The sequence below is a fragment of the Epinephelus lanceolatus genome, chromosome 11 (genome assembly GCF_041903045.1).
Source record: "Epinephelus lanceolatus isolate andai-2023 chromosome 11, ASM4190304v1, whole genome shotgun sequence".
In the NCBI taxonomy this organism is placed as follows: domain Eukaryota; kingdom Metazoa; phylum Chordata; class Actinopteri; order Perciformes; family Serranidae; genus Epinephelus; species Epinephelus lanceolatus.
The window spans coordinates 7,908,427-7,919,352 of record NC_135744.1 but is presented as its reverse complement, the minus strand read 5'-3'; the positions used below and the strand labels follow the sequence as shown (position 1 = coordinate 7,919,352).

General features: G+C 42.0%; 1 protein-coding gene and 2 non-coding genes across 3 annotated transcripts; all 3 read left to right on the top strand.

Annotated features, from left to right (window-relative positions):
• Positions 1-5,286: 5,286 nt before the first annotated feature.
• LOC117262817 (heat shock cognate 70 kDa protein) lies at positions 5,287-10,263 on the top strand. The gene is made up of 9 exons (XM_033635969.2): positions 5,287-5,417; positions 6,890-7,099; positions 7,501-7,706; positions 7,791-7,943; positions 8,065-8,620; positions 8,791-8,993; positions 9,190-9,388; positions 9,472-9,704; positions 9,811-10,263. The coding sequence occupies exons 2-9, from the start codon at positions 6,895-6,897 to the stop codon at positions 10,006-10,008; spliced, it is 1,953 nt and encodes a 650-aa protein (XP_033491860.2). The 5' UTR covers positions 5,287-5,417; positions 6,890-6,894; the 3' UTR covers positions 10,009-10,263.
• LOC117247509 (small nucleolar RNA SNORD14) lies at positions 7,341-7,433 on the top strand. Its single transcript, XR_004500833.1, has one exon. It is a non-coding gene; the product is annotated as a small nucleolar RNA SNORD14 (small nucleolar RNA).
• LOC144464794 (small nucleolar RNA SNORD14) lies at positions 9,029-9,121 on the top strand. Its single transcript, XR_013492384.1, has one exon. It is a non-coding gene; the product is annotated as a small nucleolar RNA SNORD14 (small nucleolar RNA).
• Positions 10,264-10,926: the final 663 nt, after the last annotated feature.

Here is a 10,926-nt window from a genome sequence, read left to right as displayed (position 1 = left end):
TTAAAAATGCTGGCTATTTTGTTGCTCTTCCTGTTGATGTCACATTCCGCCTTGAGTATACCCAATCAGCACCAAGTAAACCCTAAGTACCTACTCCAAGGCAGGGACTTGTTTAGCCCCTGTAAAAGTTCCGGAACTCTGTCCTTTGGGGGTGGTTCCTGCGGTGTAGACATGCACCGACGGCCCCGGCCCCGTAAATTTACCCTGAAGTTCCTGCGGTGGAAACGGGCCTAAACTGAGTGGGAAGCAGCTCAGCAACTGGCGATAAACCCCACTCCCATACTCCCCAGACTCACCAGGATACCTCCCCAACCCCCAAATACCCCCCAACCCCATACACCATAGCCAGTAACAGAGCATTTGCACAGTGGCTGTCTCTCCCTGGCTGCTGACTCAACTCATTGCAGCACACACACATACCTGCAGGATATATGTCTATGTCTATACAATTTTTAGGCACCAAACTTAGAGAGAGAGGGGCTGCTGCGTCCATCCGCGCTGCCATCTACAGTCTGCCTACCGTGGAAACCTACAGTTCTTTATTGTATTATTATTATTCCAAGTTAGCTTTCTGTTAGCTCTTAAATTGTAAGACATTATACTAGGTGAGAGGGAAACAGCATTTCGATTCTCTGTATGTCCTGGACATATAGCAATTGACAATAAAAACCTTTTGAACCTCTGAACCTATACATATTCATACTATTGTCCATACCATATATATCTGATCTATAGTGCATTCTACACCTCTGTCTATACTGTATCTGATCTACACACTGTATTCATAATACAGTACCACAAGCTGTCTGTATGTCTCCATATTGCTATTATTCTTTATATTCCGTGTACTATATATTTTCATGTAACTGCAGCACATGTTCTGTATATATTTAATTGTTTTCATTTCACACTGTTCATACTGTCAACACTGTTTATACCATGTACAGATGGGTGACAAATTAAATGAAAAACCAGCATAAAGCCACTTAGTAAGATGTTGGGCCACCACATGCTGCAAGAACAGCCACAATGCACCTTGGCATTGATTTTACAAGTCTTTGTAACTCTCCGGCACATCATTCTTTCAAAAGTTATACCCTCATTTGGTGTTTTGATGATGGCGGTGGAGAGCTATGTCTGACACGGCGGTCCAAAATGTCTCATAGGTGTTCAATTAGGTTGAGATCTGGTGACTACAAAGCATATGATTAACATAATTTTCATGCTCATCAAACAATTCAGTAATCTCTCGTGCCTATGGATGGGGGAACTGAGTACCCCAGGACTGAGTCCTAAAACCAGGAAATCACTTAAAGGAGCTATATGTCAGAAATCTAAAGCAAATAGTCATAAAGTCCTCCTAATATGTCACAGAGACTAAGGAATAATGTTCATATAACATACTGATCTCACCAACAACAATAGTACAGCCAGAATATTCGCATTTAAAAAAAATTTTTACGGTCCGCAAATCATGTTTATGTTTTGAATTTGTGTTTTGGCCTGTTGCGCCACCCACTACCGTCTACTAGTCACGCAGTCAGTAGAGTCACAGCATCAGTTACAGTTACGAATGAGCTACAGCAGCACGGCAAGCAGCATTAGCATTGTCCCAGTACATAGCATTAGCAGTCTCCTCAGCTGTATCCCGGCAGCAGCGTTAGCAGCAGAGAAGCCGGACTTGCTCGAACGGTCCGCTGGAAAACCGAAGATCAAGGACGTGGCGACGCGGCCCTGCCACGGCAGCCTCCCGTGGGCAAACAGATTAGATGTCTGAAAAAACGTCTGTGGTTAGGACAAACTTAAGAAACATTCATGTTTTGTGCTAAGACATAATACAGGTCAGTAAATACCTCACTTGTGAATTTTGACGGGTTTATGTGTCTAAAAAAAAGGTGGTTGCTAACAAGCGACTTAATGAGACAGCAGAACGTCATCACGCTGAGGTGTGGCTCATTTCCAGCCCAATGTTAGCTTTCTCCTTCTGGTGATTGCATTTAAACTTCAATAATCAAAAAAGTGGTGTTAATTTGTGAAGATTATTTTGCTGAACAAACCATGCAAATATAATAAACATTTGTTTCGTTTCTACAATAACCCAATGGGTGTTTGGATGAGGGCGCGAGGGCAACGCTTACTTCCTCGTCAGCCAACAGAAAAACGTCATCCCTTGAGCACTTTATTGTCATCCCACTAATTAATTTAGGTTTTTCCTTTAATTTGACACCCCTGTGTATTTTAATAGATATTCTTAACTACCCCTCGCTGTTTGTTCCTTGTATAACCTCTTTACACGTTTACATTACTTTGGACTGCTTTTCGCCTCCGGTTGGATGCTAAACTGAATTTTAATGTCTTAATAACAAAATGATTAGTATGGTTTCTGAACAAAAAACTTTGAGGGACTTCAACTCATGCTCTGTACCAAATAACATAGAGGTCCCTTTAAGGAAAAAGTCATTTTCATTTTACTTATCATGTCTTACTGCTCCAAAAAAACAAGGAAACCCATTCTAAAATTGTGTCGACAATAAACCCTGTCAATGATTTTCTTCATTTAAATTTTAAGTAGACACTTACACCCTTTGTTCCTCAGAAGATGAAACCATTGACCATGGTTTTTAAATGTCCTCATATAAACTTGTTTTGGTCTGATATTTACAACTGGCTGTCAATAAACATGGATAATATACGGTCATTTAGTTACATTGCTATAGTTTGTTACGGACAACCAAACACTTCAGATAGTGTTAATCTTGTGTTTAATTTGGGTAAATATCATTACTTGTAAGTGGAAAGTAGGTACTCCCATTTTCACTGTATTTACAAATAACTGCCAACTGTTAAGTCACTAAATACAGTACAGGCCAAAAGTTTGGACACACCTTCTCATTCAATGCATTTTCTTTATTTTCATGACTATTTACATTGTAGATTCTCACTGAAGGCATCAAAACTATGAATGAACACATGTGGAGTTATGTACTTAACAAAAAAAGGTGAAATAACTGAAAACATGTTTTATATTCTAGTTTCTTCAAAATAGCCACCCTTTGCTCTGATTACTGCTTTGCACACTCTTGGCATTCTCTCTATGAGCTTCAAGAGGTAGTCACCTGAAATGGTTTTCCAACAGTCTTGAAGGAGTTCCCAGAGGTGTTTAGCACTTGTTGGCCCCTTTGCCTTCACTCTGTGGTCCAGCTCACCCCAAACCATCTCGATTGGGTTCAGGTCCGGTGACTGTGGAGGCCAGGTCATCTGCCGCAGCACTCTCCTTCTTGGTCAAATAGCCCTTACACAGCCTGGAGGTGTGTTTGGGGTCATTGTCCTGTTGAAAAATAAATGATCGTCCAACTAAACGCAAACCGGATGGGATGGCATGTCGCTGCAGGATGCTGTGGTAGCCATGCTGGTTCAGTGTGCCTTCAATTTTGAATAAATCCCCAACAGTGTCACCAGCAAAACACCCCCACACCATCACACCTCCTCCTCCATGCTTCACAGTGGGAACCAGGCATGTGGAATCCATCCGTTCACCTTTTCTGCGTCTCACAAAGACACGGCGGTTGGAACCAAAGATCTCAAATTTGGACTCATCAGACCAAAGCACAGATTTCCACTGGTCTAATGTCCATTCCTTGTGTTTCTTGGCCCAAACAAATCTCTTCTGTTTGTTGCCTCTCCTTAGCAGTGGTTTCCTAGCAGCTATTTGACCATGAAGGCCTGATTGGCGCAGTCTCCTCTTAACAGTTGTTCTAGAGATGGGTCTGCTGCTAGAACTCTGTGTGGCATTCATCTGGTCTCTGATCTGAGCTGCTGTTAACTTGCCATTTCTGAGGCTGGTGACTCGGATGAACTTATCCTCAGAAGCAGAGGTGACTCTTGGTCTTCCTTTCCTGGGTCGGTCCTCATGTGTGCCAGTTTGGTTGTAGCGCTTGATGGTTTTTGCGACTCCACTTGGGGACACATTTAAAGTTTTTGCAATTTTCCGGACTGACTGACCTTCATTTCTTAAAGTAATGATGGCCACTCGTTTTTCTTTAGTTAGCTGATTGGTTCTTGCCATAATATGAATTTTAACAGTTGTCCAATAGGGCTGTCGGCTGTGTATTAACCTGACTTCTGCACAACACAACTGATGGTCCCAACCCCATTGATAAAGCAAGAAATTCCACTAATTAACCCTGATAAGGCACACCTGTGAAGTGGAAACCATTTCAGGTGACTACCTCTTGAAGCTCATGGAGAGAATGCCAAGAGTGTGCAAAGCAGTAATCAGAGCAAAGGGTGACTATTTTGAAGAAACTAGAATATAAAACATGTTTTCAGTTATTTCACCTTTTTTTGTTAAGTACATAACTCCACATGTGTTCATTCATAGTTTTGATGCCTTCAGTGAGAATCTACAATGTAAACAGTCATGAAAATAAAGAAAACGCATTGAATGAGAAGGTGTGTCCAAACTTTTGGCCTGTACTGTATGTAAAATTAAATAGTAAAGCTAAGAAACTGAATACATCTATATCTTTGTCCTTGCTCTTTTAATGTATTGCATTGCATGCTCTTTATTGCTCTTTATTTGTTTACCTGATGTTTCTTTGTTTTTGTTGCCTTTTCTTTGAGAAGGCATTTTTTCACTCTTGATTTTTAATAACCTATAATATTACCTTTTTTGTTCTTTTTTGTAGCCTATTTGATTGTGTTGTGGCAGAATCTCCACCACTGCTGCTAAATTCTGTTTTGTGTTTGTACAGTTGTTCTCCAACCTGTCCTGAAGGCTGCAGTTGTCTTGTGTTGGGAAAAAAAATCTGTCATGAAAATCTGTCATGACAAGCAGAACCTGACATAATCTAGTCCATTTATTTCTCACGGGCATTTTTCTTTTAACACTTACTGTGTTGATGCTAAAGTATTCCTCATAGTTTTTCTTTCAATTTTCAAAATAAATTGTTAGCTACATCCCGTTTAGCTCGTGTCTAACCGTGCCTCGTTTGACCGCTACAACAATTCCTCCACAAAATAAGAATATAACTCGTTGTAATGTATAATGATACACGTGAACCCTACATATGGACACACACTGTCGGATAAAAGAATCGTTTGCCTAACTACATCGTGTATAAACGGACGAAGCTTTCGATTTGGGCCATGCGGTCATTCACAATGATTGTGAAATACGGATAACAAAGCAGGAAGTAGGGCTGACTCTCTATAACCTTATCAAAGATACTCTGCGTCATTGGTGGACCGTTGAGGAAAGAGTCCAAGACTCGACGTCTGATTGGCTGCTTTGCCGGCCATATATAAGGCTCAGCTAACGGTGCCATCCTCCCTTTCCCTTCTCATACCGGCAAGGACAAGTCAACCTCGCCGCTGCCCATTTCAACATCTAAACTCATCTTCGGTTCACGAGTTCGGTAAGTTTTTCTTGGATTAGTCACAAATAATATATTTATACAGTCCCCACATCCCTCATGGATTCCTGTAATGGCGTTGGTAGCTTTATCCTTCTGCTCACTCCCTGTCGGTAACGTTTTTTACTGACATACTCAGTTGATTTTGGGTTTTTATCCCTGGTGCAGAGTGTAAACGATGTAGATGTTAACAGTGTATATGATTGTAATTGCTATGCTTGTAACAAAGCTGTACACACGAGCATCTGCCACCATGAGGCACTAAGCGGAGTGGGGAGGGAGCGTGGGGGGAAGGGATTCTGAGACGTTCCAGAATGTTCTCGAACAAACGGTGTCGAGCTAGCCTGAATGGATAGACTTCCGGCTGATTTTTTTTTTTTTTTTCAGAACAAAAGTGTTTTTTAATCGCCATGGGCCGTAAACTGTTTATATGCTGCCTTGCAGTCAAGCTTTTCCAGTTGAATTTGTTGATTGGTTTATTCATTACACGCTTGAAGACAATTGCTGCTGTATTTTTCCATTTCCGGTTTTATCTCCGGCTGAGGAAAACTTGATGTCTCATTGTCACGTGGCCAGAACTAGCGCCATGCGCTAATAATGGCTGATCCTTTGCAGCCTGATTAGGCCTTAGCTCTAACGCTATAAAGCGCTTGCTGCTTTATTGTTGGGATGGGAATTATTATTTTGATACTGTTTTTAAACCATTTTGTTTCCCTGCATAACACTACAGGAAAATAGATTCCCACTGGGCGGCCAAGTCACTGAGGTCAAAAGTGGCCTAAAATCGTTTTAACATCAGAGCAATTGTTTATATATTATATATTTGATTTAGCCTTAACTTGATGGTGCCCTGTCTGTCTGTCTGTCTATCTGTCTATCTGTCTATCTGTCTATCTATCTGTCTATCTGTCTATCTATCTGTCTATCTGTCTATCTGTCTATCTATCTATCTATCTATCTATAATCATTCATTATTTTAACACCTTAAGTTTCAGTGCTATGACATGGTAACTAACTATAGCAAAAACTGCATGTGTTTTGAAGTTGTCACAATAGGAGCCTGTTAAAGTGAAGTCAAATGAGTAATTCTGAACTTAATATAGTAGAAGTGCTATGATTTATTGGTCAGTCGACTTTTAAATTGATTACCAACTAATCTGATGATTTTAATTGTTTTGAGTGTTCCTTAGAGTCAAAACTTTATGATTTCTAGCTTTTTAAACATGAACTTTAAGCCTCCTCACAGTAAACTAATTATTTTGGGTTGCATATTGTGTAGATAAAACCCAAGAAATTCAGATTAATCAACTGAAATAATCGTCAGTTGCAGTCCCGGTATTCAGCTCCTTCATATTTAAGTTTTAATTGCTATTTGCAGATCAGTATCATGGGCTGAAATCTTTTTGGCTGACACAAGCTTTTAACTGTTAAGTTGCACTGAATCAATAACATTGTCAATTTTCCTTTGTCTATAGGAAACATGTCTAAGGGACCAGCAGTTGGCATCGATCTTGGGACCACCTACTCCTGTGTTGGTGTGTTCCAGCATGGCAAAGTTGAAATCATCGCCAATGACCAGGGCAACAGGACCACACCCAGCTATGTGGCCTTCACAGATTCCGAGAGGCTGATCGGCGATGCAGCCAAGAATCAGGTTGCCATGAACCCCACCAACACAGTTTTTGGTAAGAATTAAGTCATTTAGATTAAATGATGATACTGTATAAAATTAGATATACACTCACTTGCTGAAAACCAGGAACATGTTTGATGTAATACATGTTTGTCATGTCTCAAAGTCCGACCCTACCTGGTGATCATAAAGTGACCGGCACCTTTGCCAATGGCTGCCTATCAGCTGTAACTCTTAACATGAGACACAAATGATAGAAGCAGGTTTTTAGATGACCCCAGTAAAGCATTTCCTCACTATGATGACGATTTTCCTGCCATTCGTAGTTTCCACCAGAGGTTGAAAAAACCAAAGATGGCCAAATCCTTCCTTGGATGTCTGAGTGATGCTCTCATTAGAAGCCTACATTAAAGCAGATTTCTTTTGATTGTTAAAACAAGCTGTCTTTTGCAGATGCCAAACGACTGATTGGGCGCAGGTTTGACGACACAGTGGTGCAGTCAGATATGAAGCACTGGCCGTTCACTGTCATCAATGACAACACTCGCCCCAAAGTTCAAGTTGAGTACAAGGGCGAGTCAAAGTCCTTCTACCCAGAGGAGATCTCATCTATGGTGCTGACTAAGATGAAGGAGATTGCTGAAGCCTACCTCGGAAAAGTATGTAATCTGGCATAGATCATGACAGAACCCTCCTAACGTTGATGTAAATTATGCTAATGTTTGCCTTGTTTTCTCTTTCAGACTGTCAACAATGCTGTAATTACGGTACCCGCCTACTTCAATGACTCCCAGCGCCAGGCCACGAAGGATGCTGGCACAATCTCTGGCCTCAATGTTCTGCGTATCATTAATGAACCAACTGCTGCTGCCATCGCCTATGGGTTGGACAAGAAGGTAGAAAACGATAAACAATTCCATTTTAATACTTGAATGATGTCCAGTGTATTGGACAATATTTAGGAAGGTCATCATAAATGACTACTTTTGGAAAATGTTAACACTATCTTAATTTCAGGTTGGGTCTGAAAGGAACGTCCTCATCTTTGATCTTGGTGGTGGCACCTTTGATGTGTCCATCTTGACCATCGAGGATGGCATCTTTGAGGTCAAGTCCACAGCAGGAGATACACATCTTGGTGGGGAAGATTTCGACAACCGCATGGTCAACCACTTCATTGCTGAATTCAAGCGCAAGTACAAGAAGGACATCAGTGACAACAAGAGAGCCGTCCGTCGTCTGCGCACCGCTTGTGAGAGGGCAAAGCGCACACTGTCTTCCAGCACCCAGGCCAGCATTGAAATCGACTCTCTGTACGAGGGAGTTGACTTCTACACCTCAATCACCAGGGCTCGTTTTGAGGAGCTCAATGCTGACCTGTTCCGTGGCACCTTGGACCCTGTGGAGAAGTCGCTCCGTGACGCCAAGATGGATAAAGGGCAGATCCATGACATCGTGTTGGTCGGTGGCTCAACCCGTATCCCCAAGATCCAGAAGCTGCTCCAGGATTTCTTCAATGGAAAGGAGCTCAACAAGAGCATCAATCCAGATGAAGCTGTGGCCTACGGAGCTGGTAAGTCTTAAGCCAGATGGATGCATGCACCAGTTTATTGCCCTCTCTGTTGGCTTTCACCGTAAGAGCAGCACAGCTGTAGCAGCTGGAGGACATGGGCCTTAATGACATACATTAGAGTTTCTATCTTCAAAACTGTCATAATGTCTAACAAATGCTTGTTTTTACAGCTGTCCAGGCTGCCATCCTGTCTGGAGACAAGTCTGAGAATGTCCAAGACCTGCTGCTTCTTGATGTCACCCCTCTGTCCCTGGGTATTGAGACCGCTGGAGGTGTCATGACTGTCCTGATCAAACGAAACACCACCATTCCTACCAAGCAGACTCAGACCTTCACCACCTACTCTGACAACCAGCCTGGTGTGCTCATCCAGGTAAGCACACAATTCATTATACATGTCCTTCAGTTTCGCAGTGATGACGTTTATTCCTGCCATTCGTAGTTTCCACCAGAGGTCGCAAGACCAAAGATGGCCATGACCTTCCTTGGATGTCTGAGCGAAATAAAGTTGTCAGAATTGTAGACATAGTTGTCAAAATTCTCTGCTGAACCCTGAATACTTCCTACAGGTCTATGAGGGTGAGCGTGCTATGACCAAGGACAACAACCTGCTGGGCAAGTTTGAGCTGACAGGCATCCCTCCTGCTCCCCGTGGTGTTCCCCAGATCGAGGTGACCTTTGATATTGATGCCAATGGTATCATGAATGTCTCTGCTGTAGACAAGAGCACTGGCAAGGAGAACAAGATCACCATCACCAATGACAAGGGTGAGTTTTTTATTTTTTTTTTATCTTAAACCCACTCTTTATACTGTGACACAAATTTGACAATTTCTGTCATTTGTTCTCAGGTCGTCTCAGCAAGGAGGACATTGAACGCATGGTCCAGGAAGCTGAGAAGTACAAGGCTGAAGACGATGTCCAGCGTGACAAGGTGTCTGCTAAGAACGGCCTGGAGTCGTACGCTTTCAACATGAAGTCGACTGTGGAGGATGAAAAACTTGCTGGCAAGATAAGTGAAGACGACAAGCAGAAGATTTTGGACAAGTGCAATGAGGTCATCAGCTGGCTGGACAAGAATCAGGTAAGTCTGTCTTTGCAGTTTTTCCCTTTTTTTTTTTTTTTTTTTTTTTTTTTTTTTTTGGTCATGACCTAATTGGCCAGAACACTAAAATGTCCTTGTTTTGCAGACTGCCGAGAAGGATGAATATGAACATCAACAGAAGGAGCTGGAGAAGGTGTGCAACCCCATCATCACTAAGCTGTACCAGAGTGCTGGTGGCATGCCCGGTGGTATGCCAGAGGGCATGCCTGGTGGCTTCCCTGGAGCTGGTGGCGCTGCTCCTGGCGGTGGATCCTCCGGACCAACCATTGAGGAGGTCGATTAAACAATCCCCGCCTCATCCACTACTCCTAAGATGTTTTCTAAGAAAGGAACCCTCTTATAGCACAAGTTACAACAAGCTTAAGAGTGCAACTTAAAGAAATAAAAAGTGGGTTCAGGGATCACAATTATTGCATGGTTTGCGACACACCTGGGAACAACTTGTAGTGGGCACAACTGAGCTGTTGGTTCATGTCTGGTTAATTGTTTTGTATACTGAGATGTCACTGCCTTGACAATAAAAATCTTGTTAACCCTCTGCCAAACTGTCTTTCTTAGGCTCTGCAGAGCCCTTCAACTTCAAGGTGATAATACACTAGCAGTTAAAATTGGGACATTAGTGTATTCAGTTTGTAGAATGGTTGCGCTATTGATCCCTTTTCACTAGTAAGGGTCTTGAAGGGGATTCAGATATTGGTGTGCTGAGATACAGAAGTTCTACAGGAATTTATGACAAAGTAACCATAGATATTACAGGCAATGCAGACGACGCATGATGTGAAAAACAAACCACCCAGAGTGAATACATAAATGGTTAGATGGCGACATCTACTGGTTAAAGCGGCTGCCTTTCACCATCCCAGCTGAAGATGTATGCTGGTGGAGCATGACGTCAGTAAAATGTCCGACCATTGTGCCAGAAACAACATTTGCTTAATTGAAGTATTTTTCGGTACGTATACAATATTTCAAAGATGAGGAACGGGACGCATGCAGCAAGAGTGAAGTAGTATTTCAGATTGTGGCTGAGCTATAACCAAAACGAAAGGCACCGGTTTTATTAAAAATTTTATTCCATACGGGTGTTCCATGTCAGGTACTATGAGTCATTTCTTGAATGTATGACCTAACGATTAGAGTAAAAACGGAGCCATTCATCCTAAGTAAACTTTTTTCTGGCTGTGATAAAATGTCCGATACA